The sequence below is a fragment of the Eriocheir sinensis genome, chromosome 13, assembly GCF_024679095.1.
Source record: "Eriocheir sinensis breed Jianghai 21 chromosome 13, ASM2467909v1, whole genome shotgun sequence".
NCBI lineage: Eukaryota > Metazoa > Arthropoda > Malacostraca > Decapoda > Varunidae > Eriocheir > Eriocheir sinensis.
In genome coordinates, this window is record NC_066521.1 from 15,564,928 (window position 1) to 15,588,743 (window position 23,816).

Genomic DNA, 23,816 nt, shown 5'->3' on the forward strand with positions numbered 1-23,816 from the left:
ATATACTTAAACATTTCTGCGTCCAACAACACGTAATTTACTTGGCTTTCGTGGGAGTTAAGGGCATTTCCAGGGGTAGTTTTATGACCCTGGTGGTAGTCTGAGCCTTCTTCTGTACCGTGAACCTAAAAGAACACTCATTAGAACCCGATTAATCTCCTTTTAGGCCTTTGGAAATATTTGGTGTGAGGGGTGGGAGCATCTGATAATACCGACCGATGACGCAGACGTGAAGCAAGTCGAGAGGGAGGGCGAGGGACATGGAGGTATTAAGGGGGGGAGGACACAGGGTACGGAAGGGGTAACGAGTGGAAATGGCGTTTATAGAGTGCTCAGACCTGTGGGAGTTAAGATAAAGTGCGTAGATGAATAGAGTAACACCAAAGAAACAAACACGAACAAGACGCAACGAAACAAGACACAACAAAAATAAAGATAGGAATGTAAACGTAAGATAGAGAAGTCATGCGCAGTTTCTCTCGAGTTCAGTGGGTGTAGTAGAGTTGAATCCCTTGAAAGAGCATTTGGAAGACTATGCGAGTGCTTGCAGGAGAGAGAGAGAGAGAGAGAGAGAGAGAGAGAGAGAGAGAGAGAGAGAGAGAGAGAGAGAGAGAGAGAGAGAGAGAGAGAGAGAGAGAGAGAGAGAGAGAGAGTGTGTGTGTGTGAGGATGTGTGTGTGTGTGTGTGTGTGTGTACTCTCGAGGAAGGGAAGAGAGTAGGGAAGCTAAATTTAAACCGTGGTAAGACAGGGGGCGGATGTGTGTGTGTGTGTGTGTGTGTGTGTGTGTGTGTGTTACAGGATATGTCTTCGTATTATCTTTCCTCTATATCCATATTTTCTTTATTTCATCGCTAAACTCGTGAATGATACTTCTGAGCATACATCGCTACATTCTCCGGTAGTTTTACAAGGGACGCTGATATCAATGTGTGTGTGTGTGTGTGTGTGTGTGTGTGTGTGTGTGTGTGTGTGTGTGTGTGTGTGTGTTCAAAATGACCTTCGTGCGAGATTGGATATTTTTCTAATTTAATCTCGGCGCGTCCTTCCGGCTGGTCCTGATTAAGTCTTTCCAATAGCCCTGATTTTGGGCGGCCAAGTCACTCGTTTAGAGAGAGAGAGAGAGAGAGAGAGAGAGAGAGAGAGAGAGAGAGAGAGAGAGAGAGAGAGAGAGAGAGAGAGAGAGAGAGAGAGAGTAGCCTTACCGATAAAATCAACCCTGTCCACTTTTAAACAATTCATCCATGATCAATATAGCGTCATTAATGATAATAAACAATCATAGACGTCGTAATATTTTCCACAACTCGCTTCAGTGCGTTGTAAAATAAATCTTCCTCTATATAATAACCGTCGGTATTATGACACTTTCGCTTCTCACATCAACTATTTCTAAAGGTCAAAGAGGGGATCAATTGGGTTCTAATGAGTGTTTCTTTAGGTTCACGGTACAGAAGAAGGGTCAAACTATCACCAGGGTCATAAAACTACTCCTGGAAATGCCCAAAACTCCTACGGAAGCCTTGTCAAATATGTGAACTTGGGCGACGAAATGTTTAGTAATACGGCCCATCTTTCATCTTCCTTAATCCCAGTCACGATTGCTAATTCACCGCCGCCACACCACCTCTGCGAGTCCTTCCCAGTCCCACTATTAGGATTCTGATTGCTCAAGTTTAGTCTGTTCCCCGCCCTCTCTCTCCCCTTGCTTCCATCCTTACCCTCCTTCCCTAACAGGCCTCTTGCCCCTCTGTTCCTCGCCCTCCCTCTCCTCTTGCCTTCATTCCTACCCTCCTTCCTCCGTTTCTCCTTACCTCCTCCTCCTCTATTCCTCCCTCTGTTGCAGGCCCTCTCCCCTGGCCCTCATCCCTACCCTCCTACCTCCGCTTCTCTTCCCCCCTCCGCTTCTCCTTCCCTCCTCCTTTCCTTTCCTCCTCCTCTCCTTCCCTCCTCCTCTCCTTCCCTCCTCCTTTCCTTCCCTCCTCCTTTCCTTTCCTCCTCCTCTCCTTTCCTCCTCCTCTCCTTTCCTCCTCCTCTCCTTTCCTCCTCTCCTCCTACTCCGTCTCTGCCTCTAGCGGCCCCCACCCCTCGACCCTCCCTCCAGATGTTCCCTTTCGCTACAGTTCTCATGGATTTTGCGAGCCTGGGTTACGTTCTGGTGTGTTTCTCTGCCACAGCCACAGAAGGGAGACGCACCTTTGATTCAGTTTCTCGTTACGTTGCAAACCTTCGCTTATTGAGAGAGATAGAGGGAACGTGTGTTTTTTGGGGGGAGAAGTTGTGTGAAGGAGTGATTAAAGTTTGCATTTGGTTGTTTATAACGAGTGAAGATTTTTTTGGTTCTTTTTTTGTTTTTTTCTTACAATTTGTTGTGTGTTCGTCAGGAAGTTTGATTTACGTATTGCACAGTGACTATCCGTAAACAAGGAGATAATACAGTAATATACCAATCCATCGCAAGGCTCAGAACTCCATCCTTCTCAAACCGAAACGTAATCCTAACTCCGTGGAAGCTTCTTTGTCGATGTCTACGTAAGAAAAGTTCCTCGGCGGGAGAGTGGCAGGGACTGACTGGTCCGCGTGGGATCGACCAGCGGGGGGCGGCGCGACGGTCTTGTATTTGCTGCTTACCCGTTCCTTCTGTCCTGGTGGGGGGCCGAGGTTCTTGGGGTGCTCCTCCTCGTACCAACCCACGGCCGAGCCCACCGCCACCACTGCTACCACCGCCAGCACCAGGAGCACCACCACCCCGGCGCCGATCTTGCTGTTGCGTGACATGTCGCTGCTCATGTTGCAAATGTGACGAAGCGACGAGGCTGCACGCGCACTCCCGCACGCACTCACTCACAACACATGGCACGCCGCGACTCCGGGAGGAACAGACCGTCGACTTTACACCTCACACTCCGAAGGCACAAGACAACCAACAGCTTCAAGACCCGCGGTTCTGTTGCTCCAGGCCCGCTCGAGACCTGGAAGCGTCTGATGATTCTCGAGAGATTGAGGTCTCCCAGCTGCCTTCTCCTGGCTCCAGGCCGCCGCTATTGGCCCCCCCCTGGAATGCCTGGGCCAATGGGAGGCGGCGGCTGGTTCCCATTGCGCCGTCTTGGAATCTGCACTTTTTTTTCAAGCTAGGTCGCCGGCGCCACTGTGACGAGTCGTTCCCTGTTAATTTTTCCTTCGTTGCTTGAGAGGAGTCGCTAAGTGGACGGGCCGCAGTTTATGGCCGTGGCTCGCATGGCCGCACATTCCCGGCCGACCCTCGCCACCCGGCCCTCGAGGGTGGCTGCTTTACGTCCGCATGGCAAGGCTTGACCCTCACCGTAACGTTGCAACTTCGACTTCAATAGCTACAAGTCTTGTTTTGACCGGGAAACAAGTTTGCATATGGAAATGGCAACACTGACATTCTATTTTATGTCTTCTAAAATTTAATGCGAGATATTCATTTCTGCCCACACGTATTAGTATCCATGGATGAGGGGATGCATAGAGCTGTGTCAACGTGTCTATCGCAGCCTTCACACTCGTCGCACTTCAACATTCCCACCCTCGACCTTTCAGAGCCGACGGAGCTCACCCCAACCCTCCAGTAATGGGAAGACGCTAAATACTCCCTGCCATTAACTTGATCTTCGACCTTTCCTCCTCAAAAGACATTTCAATCCACTTTTGCACCTCTACGCGCGCCCCAACGACCACCCAGCCACCGTGAGCGACCACCATCAGCAAGCCATCACCTCCACAACTTTATTTCATCGCTCCCTCATGACGCAGCGAGTTAACCTTCCTCCCCTGAAGCTCCCCCGTGGTGATGCAATGCCCCGGGTTCTCGCGAGACAGCCACCGTCGCTGCTCGGGAGAGAGGAAGACGGAGTAACGGGGAAGCGTCGTTGGCCTCTTGGGATCCACGAGGCAAATTTGGCGTGAAATGAAACTCAAATCCTCGACCATTGATTGTGCCATCACGCGCAGCGGCGGCCGTCGAGGGGCTTAGGAGAGGCGGGGAAGGACTTAAGGGGAGCGACGGGATGGAGGAAAGGAAGGAGGAGGATGGACTGGAGGAAAGGAAGGCTAGGAAGGGCGGATGGATGGAGGAAAAGGAGGAGAAAGGTCGGCAGGATATGGGGCAGAGGGAGGGGAGGATGGAGGAAAGGAAGGAGAAGTAAGGGGAAAGGAATGGGAGAATGGAGGAAAGGAAGGAGGAGGAGGAAAGGCAGAGGAATGAAAGGATAGAGGGAAGGAAGGAGGAGGAAAAGAAGCAAATACATAAGAGAGAGGAAGTGGAATGAACGGAGAAGTAAAGCGGATGGAAGAACGGGAAGGAGAGAGATTAAGTAGCTGCGGGGGGATAAAGTAAAGCAAGGGGTGTAAAGGACAAGTTAGAAGAGGGAAAGAGGACAGAGGATAGAAGAGAGGAATATCAGGAGAGGAAATTAGAACGGAGAAAAAAGTAAAAGGATAATGCAAAGGAGGCGAGAGGATTGAATATGAAGGAAAGAAAGGAGATCGGAGAGGAGACAGAGAAAAGGGCGAGGAGAACTGAAGAATGAAGGAAAGGAAGGAGAGAAAAGACGAGAAGAGGAGAGAAAATAAAGGAAAGACAGAGACAGGAGTTTTTTTTTTATTAGGAAGCTAAGGTAGATGGAGGAAAGGGGAGGAGAGGAGTGGTAGGGAAGGGAAAAGGAGGAGGAGGCGAAAGAAAGAAATAGTTTTATGGGAAAATAAAAAGTAAGAGAAAAAAGGAGGAAGTGTGCGATGGAAAAACAAGACATATCAGGGAAAACAGCAGAAAAAGGAAGAGGAAGAGGAGGAGGAGGATGGAACAGGTAAAAACGCAGAAAGTGAAGGTGATAGTGAAGAAAGTGAATTTGAAAGGGTGATGAAGTGTTCGAACATTTATTAAGGAGACATTTTTTAACTTAATTGACGCTGCACAAAAAAAGATAACACGGATCACTAACGGACGTGGAGGAAAATGTGGAAGGAAGAAAAAAAAGGAAAATATTTGATCAACTTTACGTGCTTTAACACCTGCAAAAAAATATAATAGAACAGGTGAGAGAGAGAGAGAGAGAGAGAGAGAGAGAGAGAGAGAGAGAGAGAGAGAGAGAGAGAGAGAGAGAGAGAGAGAGAGAGAGAGAGAGAGAATCGTGATGGTGGGGGAGGCGGAAAGGGAGATAAATGATGGCAATGATGAAGACGGACAGGGAGAGTGAGTAAAAGGCTTGAGAGAAGGCGAAGAGGAATGGAGCAGAAGGCGAAGAGGAATGAGAGAGGGAGAAGAGGGATGAAGCAGAGGACGAAGAGACCGTCAGAGGGATGAAAAGTCTTTGCCACCTCCAAAAGGTTAGTGTTGAAAGCCATTAAATTAGAGGAAGAGGAGGAACACGATGAAGAACCTGCAGACGATGTATTAAGATGGGAAAGTTTGTTGTTGTTGTTATTTTATTGTAACATTTATTTTAGTGGTTCATCAACTTCGAAAATTGAGCACGTGTTCATTTCCATAGGTTCCTTTCTCTGTACTCCGTCAATACTTCAGTGGGAAAAAAAAAAGTGTTATTGCCGTGTTTCGCTAAATATTAAAGAAAAGTGTTTTTAAGAAACTCTAACCATAAAGTTAGATCAGTCACTTGGTATATATACATGTAGGAAAATTGCAAATATTCTACCCTTTGTAATGTTTTTTTTCTAAGTATTCATTATTGTACTTTAAACATGACTACAACCATAGGTTTGCATCAGTTACTTCAGATGCATGTAGAAACGGCAAATACTTTAGCAATTGTATTTAATTTTACAAGCCTTGGGTACGGAATAATATCTGTGTTTAACTCATTTTAACACGAAACAATGAACTTGAGGGGTCTCTTGGACGACCCCAGCCCGCTTGTGGCACAAGCAAATTTTATTTAGAGTGGCTGCCTTGCTATATAATTTTTTGGCCCATGCTGTCCCCCGGTGCTCCTCTTGGCCGAAGTCGCTGAAGTTGGGGTCGATTGAAGATATGAGCAGCATGTGGGTAATCTTCCGCCACTCGGCGATGGCTGAAAATTGACACCGTACATTGGTGGGACTCGAACCTGGGTCCCCGAGCTCACCACGCCCGCACGCTGACCACTTGGCCACCGCCTCTTTTACCGGAGCAGCGCTTGGCGGGCTTTGGTTTTCTATTCGTTATGCCTTTTAGCTGTTTCCATTATTGTAATAAAATGAAATAGACTTGCAAGAAAGACGTAAGAAGTCTTGTTTGGTGAGGAAATCTATAAGGAATCCCTATAATCAAGTCCCGCATGGTCCGTGTCCACCCTTCTGAAGCCTCGCGAAGCAGGGCGCCCCGGACGACCCCCGCCCCGCCCTGTCAGGCTTTCCGGGACACTATTACATTCCTCGTCCTCCATCATTCTCTGCTAATGACCGACACTCGTCCAGACTTTGTTCTATTTGAGAGGGGGGAGGTCGAGGAGAGAGAGAGAGAGAGAGAGAGAGAGAGAGAGAGAGAGAGAGAGAGAGAGAGAGAGAGAGAGAGAGAGAGAGAGAGAGAGAGTGAGAGTTCATGTTTAATTATCTGATCTGGTTATCCGAATTTGATTGTTTGGCAGTTTTAATCACCTTCATAGATTACACACACACACACACACACACACACACACACACACACACACACACACACACACACACACACACACTGTTGTATTGTAAATTGCATTCGTCATTTCCTGTCATTACTGCATTTATATTTGTTTGTTTATTCTCAGTCCCTGGATTCCGACTCTAATTTAACTATTATATTATTATTATTATTATTATTATTATTATTATTATTATTATTATTACTTATTATTATTATTATTATTATTATTATTATTATTATTATTATTATTATTATTATTATTATTATTATTAGTAGTAGTAGTAGTAGTAGTAGTAGTAGTAGTAGTAGTAGTAGTAGTAGTAGTAGTAGTAGTAGTAGTAGTAGTAGTAGTAGTAGTAGTAGCAGTAGTAGTAGTAGTAGTAGTAGTCCCTTTTTTAGTGTACGTTGCAATGTTCTCTTTTTCAGGTCGGAGGACCGAGACGCACAAATCACGAACATCCAATACAAGTAGAAGAGAGTGGGAGTCCTTGAGACGTCGTCCAGGATGATGCCAAGGACGTCTCACTGGTAGGATGCTTTATGCTGTAGTAGTAGTAGTAGTAGTAGACGACCTTTCAGACACCAGGGGCAATCTTACGTAATAGACTTGTATATCGCTGTTACTCATCCTCCGGTATGGCAGTGGACGCCCTCTAGCCCCATTGTTCATTTCCTCCCCCTCACCCCCTTACTCCCCTCACCACCTCCCCTCTTCATCCCCATCACCCCCCACACCCCGCCCCAGACAGACAGGCTCCCCAGTAAGCTTCCTTGATACCGTTTTATCCCATTCTCCCATTCCGCTCCTTCTCGTCCCATTCACCTATTTCTTTCCTTTTTCTCCTCTTCCTCCCTGTTTCCTCGTGTCTCTCTTCCCATTCTTTTCCTCCTCTACTTAACCCCCTTGTCTTTCCGCCATTTCTCTTCCTCTCCCGTTATTTCCTGTTCCCGTTTCCCTGTTTCTTGTATGACCTCCTTCCGCTTCTCTTCTTTTTTCCCGTTTATTGTATTTGTCTTCCTTCCTCTTTCCACCTCCCCTTATCCCTTCATTCCTCTCCACCATTCCTCTTTCTCCCATTTATTTCCTATCCCCCCAATCTTCTTTCTCATTTTTCTTCCTTCCGTTTTTCTTCCTTTTTTTCCGTTTATTGCATTCCTCTTCCTCACTTTTCTTCCTCCCCTCATCCCCTCATTCCTTTCTCTCATTTATTTCTTGCTCCTCAATTTCCTCTTTCTTACTTAGGTTTTTCTTTTTTCATTCATTCCATTCCTCCTCCACACTCCTTCTCTTCGTTTCCTCATATTTTTCTCTTATTTCTTCATATTCAGTTCCTATCATTATTCATTTTATTATACTTTTCATTTATTTATTTTCTCTTTGTCTTCAGCTTTGCCATTCCCTGCCACACCCACCCATCCTTTATTGTCACATCCCACCCCTGCCCTTTACAACCTATCCCTTCCTCTCCTTCTCCTCCTCCTACTCATCTTCTTTTATTTATTTTCTACTTGCTTTTAACCTTGGCATTCCCTTCCACACCCATCGTTTATATTCACATCCCTTTACAACCCTTTACAACCTACCCCTTCCTCTCCTCCTCCTCCTCCTCTACTTCACTCATCCTTTCCGTCTCCTTTCTTTTTTTAGTCCAGTCGCCTCTGACTAATCCTCATTGTTCTACGTCATTTCCATTGTTGCTGTTCGTCTCCTTTTATTAACTCAGAATCTTCCTTTTGTGCCCCCTAACAATGTGTGACTTTCATCTCTCTGACACATTATACGTTTCCGTGAATCTCCGAGTATGCTTTTTATATATATATTTTTTCCTCTCAGTAGAGTTTATAATTACCTAGTGCCAGTCTCTTATTTGTTTCATTATTACTGTCCTTAACTCCTGCGTCAAATGTACTCGTGTATTTTTTCCCTGCATACTTTTTTTTTTATCCTTCCACTATAGTTTTTTTCCTCAGATTCTTCCCCTTAATTAATTTCCTTTGTCCTGTCACTGCCATATATTCTCGTTATTTTAGTCTTTTTTTTTTCCTCCTTTTGCTTTCCATCCCCGCATCCCCCTTCCTCTGTAAACATTGCCCCTCATCCCTTACCCATTCACTCTCTCCCCTTTCTCCTACCCCTTTCTCGTCTTCCCCTTTTCCCCTCCCTGATGCATTCCCTCCACCCCCCTTTCACTCTTTCCCTCCCTTCCCCCTTCCTCATTCTACCCCTTCTCTTCCCCCACTCTTCTTCACTCCACTCCTTCTTACCCCTCATCCGCATTCCACCCCTTCCCTTCCTCCCCCTCTTCCTTAATGTACCCCTTCTCTCCCCTTCCTTCATCCTCCACTCTCTCTCCCGCTTCTGCTCTTCCACCCCATTCCTCTACTTCCTCCACTCCTTCCCTCCCTCTTCTTCCGTCTTCCACCACCTACCTTTACCCCTTTCAACCCTTGCCTCCCCTTCCCCTCCTTTCCTTCTGCTTCCTCCTTTCCTTTCTGCTTTCGTCTTCGACCCCTTACCTCCACCCCTTTCAACCCTTGCCTCCTCCTCATCCTCCTTCTCCTCCCCCTTTCCCCGTTTTCTGGACTGGACAGCACGACTCCACGACACAAATATTGTCTTCGGGCGACTGTCGGACCGAACATTGCAATAAAAGGAGAGCTCTGTGGGTGAGTTGTTTGTGGGCTTGCACTGCGACGGGTCCAAGCGAAGGGGGCTACCGAGGGTTCAGGGAAGGGTTGAGAGGGTTGTATGAAGGGGTTGAAAACGTTGCGGCGAGATGTTACTGTAATCGGTGTATAGAGGAAAGGGTGAAAGTCGGACCTTGGCGTATGTTGGGTTCAAGGACACGCATGGACGATGTAAGGACGTGATGAAGAAGTGGTTAGTGTTAGTGGTGAGTGAAAATGATTATACCATGATACTTGGGTCAGGGATGGGTGGTGTGATACGTAATGTTGTTTGTTATAGAGTGGTGCCGGTAGATGAAGTCGCCAGTGGTGAATATAAGAGCTTAGATAGGCTGAGATTACTACAAGTGCGGAGTGTCGGCAGGAGTGGCGTTGTTGGTGAAGCCGGTTGGGCCTGTTAACAAAGTCGTGGTTGATAAGAACTGGTCATGGAAAAGTAAAGGTATGGTGGCTGGAGGGAGCGAGGGTAGTGATTAGGGGGGAGTAGAGAAGTGTAGTGGGGGTTGTGGTGGTGATGGGTGGAGGAAGAAGTGGAAATGTATTGGTGGTGGTGTGGCAGTGTGATGGTAGCTGGAGAAGTGGTGTTGGTGGAGGTGGAGTGGTGGGTGATAGTGTAGTGGGGGTTGTGGTGGTACTGGGTGAAGGAAGAAGTGGAATTATAGCAGTGGTGGTGTAATGAGAGAGGTGGCAGAATGGTGGTATCTAGAGAAGTGGTATTGGTGGAGGTGGAGAGTGGTGGGAAGTGGTGGAAAAGTGTAGTGGGGGTTGTGGTGGTAATGGGTGAGGGAAGAAGTGGAATTATAGAAGTGGTGGTGTAATGAGAGAGGTGGGAGAATGGTGGTAGCTAGAGAAGTGGTGGAGGTGGAGAGTGGTGGGGAGTGGTGGAAAAGTGTAGTGGGGGTTGTGGTGGTGGTGATAGGTGAAGAAAGAGGTGGAAATGTAGTGGTAGAGGTGTGGCACTGTGGTGGTGGCAGGAGAACTTAGTGATGTTCGTGGTGGAGGTGAAGGAGGGTGGTGGGTGGGCGGGGCGGTGGCGTGGAGGAGGTGGTGGTGGTGGTGGTGGAGGGTGGTGCGGTGACATGGAGGTGGTGGTGGTGTTCAGTGTTCCTTCACTTTCTGCGGCGCTGTTGACTAGTGGGCCGAGTAGCTCTGTGGAAAATGGACGAGAAAGGTGGAGAAAGAAAACTGGGAGCAAGCAGGCAGCAGCAGGCAGGCGGACGGACCCAGCTACACCAGATATAAATACTGTGCTTCCTAATGCCTCGTGGTGCCAGTCAGCTCGCCTACCAGACTAAATGACGAATAAACAACCTCCTCATATGTAGTTATCGACCAAGAAAATATTAAGGTTGGCATTGTAAGACACTTTCGCCTCTCACATCAGTTATTTCTAAAGGTCAAAGAGGGGATCAATCGGGTTCTAATGAGTGTGTCTTTAGGTTCATGATACAGAAGAAAGGTCAAACCATCACCGGGGTCATAAAACCACTCCTGGAAATGCCCAAAACTCCTACGAAAGCCTTGTCAAATATGTGTGCTTGGACGAGGAAATGTTTAGTAATACGGCGCTAAATATAAAAGTCTACGTAAGAAGTTGGGTTTTATCATATGAACTTGTAACGATTTCGAAAGGCAATGGATATGTAGAATTTAAGTGCGTTTTTTGTTGATGTGTGTGTGTGTGCTTATAATATTATACACCCCCAGCACGCCGGGGGTATACAAATAAGGTGCCCGATTAACAATAAACAACACCAGAACAAATAACGAACCTACACCATACAACTGTTCACTCCTACTGTCTCTCCTCCCCCACCTGTACCTTCACCTCTAACCCACTTCCTCTTCTTACTATACCCTTGATTAAAAAAATATATATTTAACCCCGCCATCGACCGAGAGTCCTGTGCCCCCATCGCGTCCTACTCTCCTCCAAGAATACACGTAGAAGCGCTTATAGTAACTTGATTTTTTTTTTTTTTTTACCGGTTAGAGAGAGAATAAGATGGCAACTGACTTGAATACCGCTACACTTCTATTTCAATTCCTCAGTCTGTTGATCCAAGAAAGGCGATGCTGAGAAGAAAACCAGAATTTTCTAGGGTGACTTGATAATTTAGTTCAGTGCCGCTGTTCAAAGAGGAAAAGTGCGAGTTTGCTTCAGTTTATTCTTGACGCTACGAAAGTTGATAATAGCGTGCTTGCCAGTGACTAAGGAGCAGTTTTAGTTGATGTTTGTCGAGCTTGTAGGTAGGGTTGTTGTTCTTATTTCATCAAAGCAGCATCTTACAGGGGCAGCTTGGCGCTCGAAAAATGGCATTACTTTTCCTACCAAAGCAATCCGTACAGATCCACTCACCCATCCTCCTCTTCCTTCTCACCTTGACTAACTGATCACCACCACAACCACCAAGAACAACAACAATAACGACAACAACTACATCAGCAGCCACTATCTCCACCATCATTACCACCACCACCACCACCACTATCACCAGAAGCAACTACATCAGCAACGACTACTCAACACCCTCCTTTACCACGAACCACAAACCACACTCCTTTCGCCACCGACCTGCCCCCCCCTTCCCTCCCACTGCCTCTTCACCACCAAAGAGCACGCACTCTTATACAGGTGAGGTGCTCCGAGGCAGGAAAAGTGTACAGCAAGAAGCACTGCTCTAAAAGCTCTTAAAATTACGAATAACATCAATAAGTTAGTCCTGATCAGTGGCAGATAAACATGTATGTAAAGAAATATTAGTGAATTGGTGATGTTATAAGCTTGCGAAATCCTGGTGGTGGGCGTGAGCTCAGACTTGGATATCCCCCATATTGACGGCGACGAAATCACAGTTCAGCGGCTTCACCTGACTGCTTGGATTAGCGCGCCCTTCAGCCTCGCCACGGCCCCGTCAGCGTCGCCTCACTGCTCGCGGGGCCCCAATAATCCTCATCTTCTCCCCGGTTCCACACCACCACCTGATCGGTCAAGGGCGTAGCTCGATTTTTCCTCCCAATTTACGTCTGAACATTTCCTCTCATGTCATTTTATTCACAAGATGACTTGTGCTTTTTTTTTTTTTACGCTTGTGTTTCTTAGAAGGTGTTTGTCTATTTATATAAAGGCAAAGTCATTTTCTCTTCTTTATCTTCAGAAAAAAAAATTAGTTGGAATGCAGCTCCAGAGCCTGAGGTAGACATAATCTGCCCGAGTCTTTCATTGCATTCACCTCTCCCAAGTTGTTCATTTGTTGCCTCACGTTCTCCATAACCGTTCTCTATAATACGTCGCTCCTCTCTTCAGGTCATCAACATTTACTCCTCCCCAGTCTTTATTTGTCCACATTCTTGCCAGCCGCCGCGCCTCTCATGCAACGTCACCAAATAATCGTCGTCAGCACATTGTATTATCCGGTTTCTGACAAAAAACTAGCCCCCCAAAAAACATGATCAACGTGAACACTTTTTTTCATCGTTATTTGTGTTGGTACGACAGTTTTGGGTCTGAGTCTGGCAAATCTAATGTTCTGAGTTCGACGATCTGGTAACGCTGCTTGTCTTGGTCGTTGCTCCTCGGTCCCGGCGCCCTTCACGGCCTCTCCCCCGAAGCCAGCCGTCTGTTTATGTCCTTGACCACCGCCGGCACGTCCTTTACGGAGTCCACGACGTAGTGGCTGCCGGCGTCGTGCAGAATCTCGTACGCCCTGTTCAGCTTCCTCTGCAGGTCCTCGCGAGGCATCGAGGCCAATTCCTCCTCCGTCGCCGCCACGTAGTTCCCCTGCAGTAGAGAATGTGAAGAAAGCGGGGTTACAAAGGAACCTTAAAGATCAATAGGAGAGAATGACGATAAAGCTGCATGCAATGGTAGCTCGAGTATGTCAAGAAAGAACTAGGAGGAAGAGGGCGACGTTCGTATTGGCATAGAAAGCTGTATGTGGAAACTCAAGAACGTGAAGAAAGAGTGTAAACGGATTAGAAGACTAGTACATAGAGGTGAAATACCATCACTGATAAATTGAGTGAGTAAAGATAAAAAAAAAAAAAAAACGTGGAAGGAGAGGAAGACACCCAGAAAGGCGAAAAAGAAGCGGCATTGATAACTCTAGGATGTAAAGTGGAAGGCATAGGGAGACACAAAGACAAGAAAACATTGATCACTCGAAAAAAGAACAGAGTCGAAAGTCGCAAAAATTATAAGCAAATATGAACACACCCTCGTCAAGTTTAAAGGTAACGAAAAATGAAGGAAAACAATAGAAAAGCCCATATTCATAAAGACAACCCATCTCAATGAATAGAAACGAAGACAGAAATTATTTAAACAGTCACGAGGTATTCCCAGCAACTCGGTAGGAAGCCAAAGGAAGGTGAAGTCAAGCAGAAGTCTCTCGGGAGCAGAAGGCAAGCAGAATTCCCTCTCGGAAGCAGAAGACAAGCACAAGTTTCCCCGGGCCCTTCCTCAGCCCCTCACCGTCAAAGCCACGCCGATAGTCCAGCAGCCCGCCGAGAGCCCCTCCTTGATGCCGTCCACCGTGTCGTCCACCTTCACCACCGCCTCGATGGGGTTCACGTCCAGGCGTATTGCGTTGAGCCACACCTGCACACACACACACGACGTTTTAATAGTCCCGCGGCCCCGCTGCACACGACTTTCTACTTATGCTCATCCCTAAACTGTCCAAACCCCTTATGCAAGAGCTAACCAGCATCTCCATTCTTTCATCCCCTTCACTGGTAAACTCTGGAACAGCCTTCCTTCGTCTGTATTTCCTCCTGCCTATATGGCTTGACCTCTTTCAAGAAGAGTGTATCAAGACACCTCTCCACCCGAAATTGACCTCTCTTTTGGCTACTCTTTACTTTTATATTTTATGGGAGCGGCGAGCAGCGGGCTTTTTTTATTTTTTTATTTTTATTTTTTACCCTGGCGTCTGGCGTGTCGCTGACCCAAAGCCTGCCTAATCTCTTTTAGTGCCTTTTCATCCCACAAATTCACCTTACTGCTTTACGTTTCTCTGTTGTTTGTTTTTCTTTGCCTGTCTGAAGCACTGCCACTCACAATAAGATTATACACTTTAACGTCACACACACTCATAATTCCATCCTTCACGCAGGTTCCCGCCGCCCGCGCCAAGCCACCCACCATGTAGGGCATCGGCCTGGCCTGCGGCACCTCGTCGGCGGCCACGTATACGTCAGGGGCGTAACCTTGGGCCGCGGCGATGGGCTTGAGCGTCTCCACGATGGCGGAGGGGTAGCCTGTACACGAGCCCACCTTGATGTTCATCCTGCGTAGCTCCGTCAGGCATTCCACAGTACCTGACGAAGGAAGAGGAGGAAAATCAGGGAGGAAGGTAAGGATCAACTACACTTAAGTTCTTTGAAGTCCTTTTTAAGTCGTTGGTGAAGATATCAGAATTATTGATAGTTTCTTCGTTGTGTGTTTTAGTATGTTTAATTTGAGGGAGTTGTTTTGCTCCTCTATTTTTATTTTCTCATGCCATCAGCTGGAAGTATTTAAGGGTCTTTTTTTAGTATTTCCTTCTCAATCTGCTATGGAGGGTAGACATTCTTTTCTCACCGTCTATCAGCTTCGAGTGTGTCTTCAGCGCCGTGATGTTCTTCGGTACAAACTTGGCGTACATTCTGTTAATATCCCCGTCGGTAGGTGGCGCTCCCTTCCTCTGCAGCCATACCTCCCGCACCCTCTCCATCTCCAGCATCTTGCAAATGTGTGCCTGGGCGAGGAAAAGGCGGAAGAAGGGTTAGGAAGGAGGGAAAGGAGTAGGAGGGACAACAGGGAAGGGAGGAAAGAGTGATGGTAATGTGGAACAGCGAGAGATGGAGGAGGCGGAGGAGGGTAGAAAAGGCAAGAAAAGGAAGGGGAATAGTGAAAGGAGGAAGGACGAGGGGTAGAAGAGACGAAGTGGAAGAGGAGGGATTAAAGAAAAATGCAGGACGAAGGGTAGGAGGGAATAAAAGGAGAGGAAAGGCTAGCACGAATGAGTAAAACAACAGAATAGGGAAGAAAAGCGGGAGGAGGAGGGATATTATGATCATGGAGGAGGGGGAGGGAAGGAAGAAAGGAAGGAAGGGAGGAGAAAATGGTGGAGAGGCAAGGAGGAAGGGTAATGGGAAGAGGCCGGAGGGTGACTGGAGGTGAATACAGGAGTGAGCGCAGCGGAGAGGGAAGGAGGAGGAATAGCAAAGAGGGAACAGAGAGGAGAAACGAGTGCAGAAGGGAAGGAAGGAGGAGGGATGAAAGGAAGGGAGCAGCGAGGAGGAACAAGAAGTAATTAGTGGTATGTGGGAGGACAGTGGCATCAGATTTAATGGAAGGGCTTTTTCTCTTGCAAAGTTTTATGGCGAAAATTAGAAAGCGTAAGACATTTTTCACGCGGGGAGGCTGATCGTCATAAATTAATTGATAACAGAATGCGAAGGCCCTGTGGAGTTGTGTGCAAATAATGGTAGTGCTGGACATTATCAAGATACTTAGATGCAAAAATTATTAAGCACTTTTCATTCCGTTCATGCGAGTTATTTCAAGGTATTATTGTTCCCCTTGACTTACGTACTAATCATCATTTACAGACCTTTATAATGGTTAACACTATCGTCTGATTTTTTAAACGTCATATTACTCTCAACAATAATGTGGCTAATATGTCTTTTTGGCCCGTTTTTCAAGGCGTTGTTAATTAGTTTCGTTGATTTTTTTCATCTTTTTACGACTGAGTTTGTATTAGGTCGACTCAACTGAAAATCCCACACTTCCAACTAACTCCGTCATAAAAATGGAAATAAAAAGCCAAACTAACCACATGTCAATAAATAATGATAACTATAGGACATATTCAACAGGTGAACGGACGATGTGGTTACCCGCTTGTGCATGCCCATGGGTCCTCGGGCCTCGGCGCTGGTCACCTCGATGCCCTCCTCCCTGAAGAGCTCCATGAAGGCGCCGGTGGGGGAGAACACACCGCAGTCAATCACCGTCCCTGCGGCCACGGGGGAGAGAAGGGAGACGAGTAGAATCAGTAAAAGTAAGGTTGGTGTTGTCAGACGCCTCCGAATCTCCCATCAACTATTCCCAAAGGCCATGAAGGAGATTAGTTGGGCCCTCATGAGTGTATTTCACGTTCATGGTGGGGATGCCTGGTAAACTCTCACTAGGCTCATAAAACTATCCATGGAAGTACCCGCACAGCCTCAATGAAAGCCTTATCAAACGTGGGTGTGTAAGTCGTTATATGTTTGTGGATATGGGCCTTGAGATTCTTGAAGATTAAGATGCTGGAGAATTCTTAAGTGCAGGATTGTTGATAGGATTCATAAGACTATAGTATTGCTAATAGGATTCTTGAGAGTAGGAATGCTGATCATGAGTAGTAGGATTACAAAAGAAAATTGTAAAGATTAATATTGCGAAGGATAAATTTGTGAGGAGGAGGAGGAGGAGGAGGAGGAGGAGTTGGAGTTGGATTTCTGAGGTGTTGCATTACAGAAGGGAGGCGTAGGAGTGGGAGGGACACACACACACACACACACACACACACACGAGGAGGAATAGAAGGAGGAGGAGGGTTTCTGCGATATTGCATTGTGGAAAGGAGTTGTAGAAAGGAGAAGGTCAAACACACACACACACACACACACACACACACCTGCCCAGTCGAACACCACTGCCTTCACCCTGCCCTGGTACCTGCGGGTCACTCGGTACTCGCTCCTCGGGTTCACCAACACATCATCTGGCAGCGGGGAGAGGAAAGGAATCAGTTGAGTGTTTAATTTCGTTGCCACAAGATAAAAGTATCATATTATCCGTTCAGGGCAGACTGTTAGCTCACGAAGGGTAACACTGAGGCATTCGGAGGAGAACCACGTGTTACAAAGTAATTTTTTTTCTAGTTTGCAAGAATAAGAAACAAATTGCAGGGGAAAATCGACCCTCGGCACACCAGATATAAGGTTGACTTTCCCCTTGTAGCTTGTTTCTTTGTTCTTCCTGGGATGTGTAGGCTGTCTTTCCCAGTGTAAACTAGAGAACAATGGATGTGTCCCTTATGCCCCTTCTTCGGACGCCTGAATTGAGTAGCCTATCGATATTTGCTACACTAAAACTCCTTTCTACCTCTTGTGTCGCTCCGAGATTGAAATGTCTTTAAGGTTTTCGTAACACAGCAGTAGCAGCTAGAGCGTCCCTGGTTCAGCATTGTTTAAAAGTTTTGGGAGCCACTTGAGCGAATTGTTGTTGAAGTGTTGCGTTAAACTTGAGCGAATGTTCGGAACTCTTGAGATAGTATGCGAAGGAGGTGAGGATTTTTTTTATTTTTGCCACATCGACCACTTGATGATCCCCGTGCTTTGCGTAGTTGAGAGAGAGAGAGAGAGAGAGAGAGAGTGTGTGTGTGTGGGCGGTAACATCCGACCCTCGTGTTCAAGGTTACCTCCTGTTCCCGGGTACGCCGCCGCTGATCTCTTATATAACTGGACTGGTTAACGCCGTGCAAATCTCGAAGCCCGTAGCAGCCATCTTTAAATTCCCATGGGCCGAGGTGTTATATAAAAATTCCGGCTTGTTGAGTGGCAGTCGGACATGATAAAGCACTTCCTTACAAATATAATGATTTTTTCAATGCCCAGACTACTAGCTTTTCATCATTCGTTTACGTAAAAAAAAAAAAGTCACCTGTCTCCAATGGGCTGTGGGAATTTAAATATGGCTGCTGCAGGCCTCAAGATTCCTACCTGGCTAGTACAGAAAAAAGCCAATCCAGTTATATTAGAGATCAGACGACACACAGCCCGTCCGTCCCGCCTCATGCTCGTGTGTAATAAGACTTTTAATTAACCCGGGTGTGTGGCAGAGTGTAGCGCAAGGCAGCGGGTTGGGGAAAGACGAGGAGAAAAAACGCAGGTAAACTAATTAGATAAGAAAACCGGTCTTCAATGCGCTATAAGGATACAGAGAAGTCCTACTACTGGTGTTTAGAATGAACGATAACGGCGATTTTTAGCTACGAGAGCGCAAAAGCAAGATTATAAAGTTTTGAAGCTAATGATCTTCCCGTGCTTTTGTGGTACATTGAAAAGTGAGTGGCCCGATAAGTTATATTTCGGTGAGTAAATGTTGAGATAACGGTATTCACGAGTTAAGTAGAAGATAACGTGGGTGCGGAGAGGAGGTGGGGTGGCAAGGTGCAGGGAGGGAAGGAGCAGTGGGTTAAACGCTGAGAGACGAGGATAAGAAATGTTAAGTGGCGAATTTCAAGTAGCTCCGTGCGGCAAGAAAAACGTAAAGTAAAATAGATTATGCTGTTTATCGTTGTTCATGAGGCATAACCACAATTTTTTTTACGGGGAGGTAACCCAAGGGGAAAAAAAAAAAGAAAAAAAAAGAGAGGAAGCAAAACAAGGTCCATTAATACCACCTGTAAAACACTAATAGAACCTCCCTCATTCCACCCTTTGTCCCTCGCCCACCCAACCCTGTCTCGCCGCCCTTATCTCTCCCCTTATCGCGTCCCACCCTTCTCTTTTTTGCTTATTTTCTGCTTTACAACCTCGTCGCTTTCAAGGGTTTGTTTCATACCTATAACCTTGATTATTTCACCCTCGGCCATTCCTTCTACACCCTTAAATAATAGACTATCAACCAATCATCAATCCATTACTGTTTTATCATATCTATAGACTGTTTCCCCATCAAATTACATGCCACCCCAGCACCAGGCTCCTCCTTCCTTTTATCCCCTCCAATAGGCCAATTATTACCCTCTCCACTGACGTAACCATGGGGACAAGTACTTAGAGGCGACACTTTCATGATTAAAAAATATAAAAAAATAGTAGCCAATTGGCGTGGTTACCGTTGCTATCTTGCGTCAGCCATCACCTCATCATCGACCACCACCCAACTCTCAACCCCTCACCACCTCCTCCTCCACCCTTCCCTAAGATCTCTTCAACCCCTACAACCTCCTTATCGACCTTCACAACCTTCCCCTCTACCTTCATAACCTCGCCTCGAACTCCAGAACCCTCCTGACCTATTCCTTAACCTTCACAACCTCTTCAGCGTCTCTCACAACCTCTTCAGCGTCCTCCACAACCTCTTCCTCCTCCTCATCGACCTCCACAACCTCCTCTTCGGTCCCCAACACAACCATATCAATCTCTACGACCTCCTCCTTAACCCCCACCACCACCTACTCCTCAATTTACTCCAACCTCCTCTACAGACAACTCGTATTCCTCCTGTACCAGTGTAGCGACATGATACATAGTTGCACATGAAGTCCGTTTGTGGGTTGCCTCCTAATGTTTACTTCAACGTACATAACTTTTCCCAGTTGATATGAAACTGTACGTGACCCTTTAAATCACGTAATGCAGAGCGTGACTTTATTTTTATTTTTTTACGTTTAATTGGTGACGATTTGAGTGGTCGATAATAAACTGCGCTGGATGAACTAGTCTTGAATAATGTTTTACCTTTATTAGGCTATTTGTATTTACTTTTACTCGTCTCAGGGAAAAAAAAGAAGTTAACTGGATATGATTGATTGAGTGATTGATAGTTTATTATTGAAAGTAAACAACAAAGGAGAAGGGAGGAGCATGCCATCCCAACCCCCAGGCAGTACAGACTGTGACAATTAAACCAGGACTTAGTGAGCATGCTAATCAGGGTTAATATACCACGCTTAGTAAACTCCGACAAATTACAGATTATATCATTTTGTCTGCTTTAGTGCGTCCAATAGGCTATGATAATTTTGCTCAACGCTGAACCGGTTTTCTCTCGCCACAATATCGTGTTTAAGTTTCGCGACGTCAACTTTGTGAGCCTCTAAATATGTCGCTGCCACTTACTATTTGCCGTGTAGAGCTCCATCCTGTGGGCAAGGCGGAGGCGAGAAAGGGCAGGGCGCGGTGGTGTGCTGTGCGGCGGTAACTGATGCGTGGCGAGGTAACGTGTATGTGGCCGCAGACTGGCAGGCCTTGGGGGGTGTAACACGGTCCACACACACACATTACGGTCGAAACTCTTACGGTATCACAGCGCGGTGTCGACTGTCTCCTTGGCTTTCATGACCATCGCCCAGCCGACGACCCCCTGCAGTGGTGGTTATCTTGATCAGCTGACAGCACTTGAGTCGCATTCCTATGAGTGAGAAGATGGTCTGGAGACTATCCACACCTGCAGCGATTTTTTTTTTCAAGCTGTTATTGATAAAGTGCAGCAGTAGGCAAACTTTTTTATAATGTTTGCACACATGGTGGTCTCCCCGCCTTGCGCTCCGGCGGGGTGCTGGAGCGTAGAGGTTCGAGTCCTATCCGGTACCATTGGGAGTGGAAAGGTGGGCTCCTTCCGACACCCTCAGCCCCGTTGTTGGGCCTCCTCCACTTGAAAGAATTGGGCATTTCTCTACCCGCTGTCTGGGTGGTTGCGCGGCATGCACCGCCTTCCTCCCTTGGGGTATATCCCCACCGAAATACCGAAATGTTGGCACACCATTGGGGAACTGTATGCAAAGTTTACAATCCCAGACCTCGATGTTATCAGGATGAGTGATTAGCTTGCCGTAACAACCTTTGCACTTTATAAAATAATGCCCTCAGTGGAGAACAAGAAACTCTCGTTGGGTGGAACTGAGACTAGATTATAGCAATTTTGTTTAAATGTCCGATACTGACTGAAATATTTTACAAATGTGGAATCCAGAATCTCACTACGGGATGCAATATACAGACAGGCCATTCCAACCTCCCATCTGCAGATGAGCCATTACTTCGAGGTTTCTGGCAAGAGGAAGTTGGCTTCTTCAAGGTACTAACGCAGACCATCTCAGTTGTTGGTCTATAAAGATTTGTTCTTTTATTTGCCAACTGTTCACAAAGAGTGTGCGAACAACTTCCTGGTGTGCAGACTAGCTTTTAATCATGGAGACATCCTACCTCCACGGCCTTAACCAACTGTTTTAATAATTGGAAAGGGTGAAAGTTAATAGATGCCTAAAAAATCCCTTTGAGGATATCAAAAGCTTGAGAAAGCCAGGATAGTAAATCTAGAGAATGGTAAAGGGTTGGATTGGTCATCCTTCTTATACCCAGGTTGTATTTCAGTGTAATTCCAACAGGAAGAAAAGGTGGTTGATAGGCAAGAGCTTGGTTGCATAAGGTGTCATTGAAGCAGCACAGTTTTTAAGGATTAAGGACATTAGGAGGAACTGCACCAGAAACATGCCTACTGAGAACTAAAGCCATAGAGGGTATTGGAAAAAATCATTACTAAAAATTATAATATCTGGCATAAAAATATCAGAAAGAGATGAAAAAGAAGAAATGTGCCTTAAATTGCCTGGTTAGATATTCAGCAAAAGACTGAGAAAGAGATCTGCTATACAGGTAGAGGTGACAGCTGTAGTACCATCAGATTTATGGAGGTGGAAAAGATAAGAGGTAACATGGTTGGAGATTTTTATGACCATGACCAAAGTCTCAGGAAATATTAGTTTATAAGATTTCAACATTCCCTCAATTGAATTTGTGCCGATCGCTGCACTGCTGTTGTCGATGTAACACCAGCCTGCATGTAGCATATGCTTACATGACAGGAAAGCTGACTAATGAATCACTTTTTATACAGTGCATTCCAAGTGCTATTGCATCTCTCCTCTTAAACTTATTCATCTTGATTGCTTCAACAATGTATGGTTATTACATGACAAATCATGAAGTCTGCTACCTTTAGGAATTTTTATGAATTTTAGCCACAATTAGCCTTGAACCATTTTAAAAATCGAATTTTTATGAATTTTAGCCACAATTAGCCTTGAACCATTTTAAAATCAGAGTCAAAGGATATGGAGTAATCATTAATGAATAATCAGTTTTACTGGATAGGAAATCCTTGCAATGGAGTTTACAGACAAGACTAATTAGGCATGTATCTGCAGGTGAGGGAGACTCCTTTGCTGAGGCAGAGACACAGGAAGGATCCATCGTCGTCATGTCTTCCAGTCAGTTTGGATCTGTGGCTCAAACATCATCATTGGAAAGCATAGTGTGTCATCGAAGCATGCCAGGCTCCCAACCTGGCAGAACTAAATGATAAAAAAACTAAGACTCTTAGTCTATAAAGTAGAATAATAGTAGATTACTACTGTTAAAAAATATAAGAAAGAGATGAAGTTGAAGATGATGCTTGAAATGTTTATACCACATTACATTCCATGCTAATCTTATTGTGTAATTATGAAGCTACTTCAAATGTGCAGTTGTCTGCAATAGAGAAATTTCTCTTGACCACGATGGTATTATCAGATAGTGTAAGTTGAAAAAGGAGGGAGTAACACCTTTTTTAGACAAGCTCCGTGCTGTCACCCTGCCTGGTCAAACTCTTTCGCCTCTGCCTGTCAACATCTACCTTTCCTTCTTGCTGGAAGTATGCCTTCACACAGCCTGTACCTAAGAAGGGTGACCACTCCAATCCCTCAAACTACCGTCCTATTGCTTTACTTTCTTGTCTATCTAAAGCTTTTGAATCAATCCTTAACCGTAAGATTCAAAAGCACCTTTCCACTTCTGACCTTCTATCTGATCGCCAGTATGGGTTCCGCAAGGGGCGTTCTACTGGTGATCTCCTAGCCTTCTTAACTGACTCTTGGTCATCCTCTCTTAGCCGTTTCGGTGAAACTTTTGCTATTGCGCTGGACATATCAAAAGCTTTTGATAGGGTCTGGCACAAATCTTTGCTTTCTAAACTACCCTCCTACGGTTTCTATCCTTCTCTCTGTACCTTTATCTCCAGTTTCCTTTCTGACCGTTCTATTTCTGCCGTGGTAGACGGTCACTGTTCTTCCCCTAAATCTATTAACAGTGGTGTCCCACAGGGTTCTGTCCTATCTCCCACTCTGTTTCTGTTGTTCATTGATGATCTTCTTTCCAAAACGAACTGTCCTATCCATTCCTACGCCGATGATTCCACTCTGCATTATTCAACTTCTTTTAATAGAAGACCCACCCTTCAGGAACTTAACGACTCAAGGCTGGAGGCTGCAGAACGCTTAGCCTCAGACCTTACTATTATTTCCGATTGGGGCAAGAAGAACCTGGTGTCCTTCAACGCCTCAAAAACACAGTTTCTCCACCTATCCACTCGACACAATATTCCAAACAACTATCTCCTATTCTTTGACAACACCCAGCTATCACCTTCCTCAACACTAAACATCCTCGGTCTATCCTTTACTCAAAATCTCAACTGGAAACTTCATATCTCATCTCTACTAAATCAGTCTCCGCCAGTTCTTCTCCCCTGCACAGTTGCTGTCCATATACAGGGGCCTTGTCCGCCCTCGTATGGAGTATGCATCTCATGTGTGGGGGGGCTCCACTCACACAGCTCTTCTGGACAGAGTGGAGGCAAAGGCTCTTCGTCTCATCAGCTCTCCTCCTCATACTGATAGTCTTCTA

At 46.0% G+C, this 23,816-nt stretch overlaps 2 protein-coding genes and 1 long non-coding RNA gene across 7 annotated transcripts in view; 1 reads left to right on the forward strand and 2 right to left on the reverse strand.

The window, feature by feature from the left end:
* Positions 1-4,104, reverse strand: part of LOC126998065 (collagen alpha-2(XI) chain-like) — a 37,794-nt gene extending 33,690 nt beyond the window's left edge. For 3 of the 5 annotated variants that reach the window (XM_050859445.1, XM_050859444.1, XM_050859441.1), the window contains exon 1: positions 2,630-4,101. In XM_050859445.1, coding sequence (XP_050715402.1) covers positions 2,630-2,788 — 159 coding nt within the window. In that variant the 5' untranslated portion in view covers positions 2,789-4,101. Of the gene's footprint in view, positions 1-2,629 lie in introns of all 5 variants that reach the window. The other 2 variants (XM_050859443.1, XM_050859442.1) reach the window with 2 other exon arrangements.
* Positions 4,105-9,190: 5,086 nt separating this feature from the next.
* LOC126998068 (uncharacterized) lies at positions 9,191-22,708 on the forward strand. Its single transcript, XR_007752618.1, has 4 exons — positions 9,191-9,765; positions 14,441-14,680; positions 16,191-16,380; positions 22,298-22,708. It is a non-coding gene; the product is annotated as an uncharacterized LOC126998068 (long non-coding RNA).
* On the reverse strand, positions 12,458-20,460 carry LOC126998066 (phosphonoacetaldehyde hydrolase-like). Its single transcript, XM_050859446.1, has 7 exons — positions 20,211-20,460; positions 16,997-17,083; positions 16,212-16,330; positions 14,908-15,064; positions 14,470-14,645; positions 13,798-13,923; positions 12,458-13,104 (listed from the first exon to the last, which is right to left on the reverse strand). Exons 1-7 carry the CDS (start codon positions 20,230-20,232, stop codon positions 12,916-12,918), a joined length of 876 nt encoding a protein of 291 aa, XP_050715403.1. The 5' UTR covers positions 20,233-20,460; the 3' UTR covers positions 12,458-12,915.
* Positions 22,709-23,816: the final 1,108 nt, after the last annotated feature.

What these genes read in the sequence shown, in the direction of transcription:
- LOC126998066 (XM_050859446.1), bottom strand. Translation starts at nt 20,232, where the DNA reads ATGGAGCTCTACACGGCAAATA. An exon ending in GGAGCTCTACACGGCAAATA is followed by an intron (nt 17,084 to 20,210) that starts GTAAGTGGCAGC and finishes CCCCGCTGCCAG; the next exon opens with ATGATGTGTTGGTGAACCCG. An exon ending in CTATCGGCGTGGCTTTGACG is followed by an intron (nt 13,105 to 13,797) that starts GTGAGGGGCTGA and finishes TCTCTACTGCAG; the next exon opens with GGGAACTACGTGGCGGCGAC.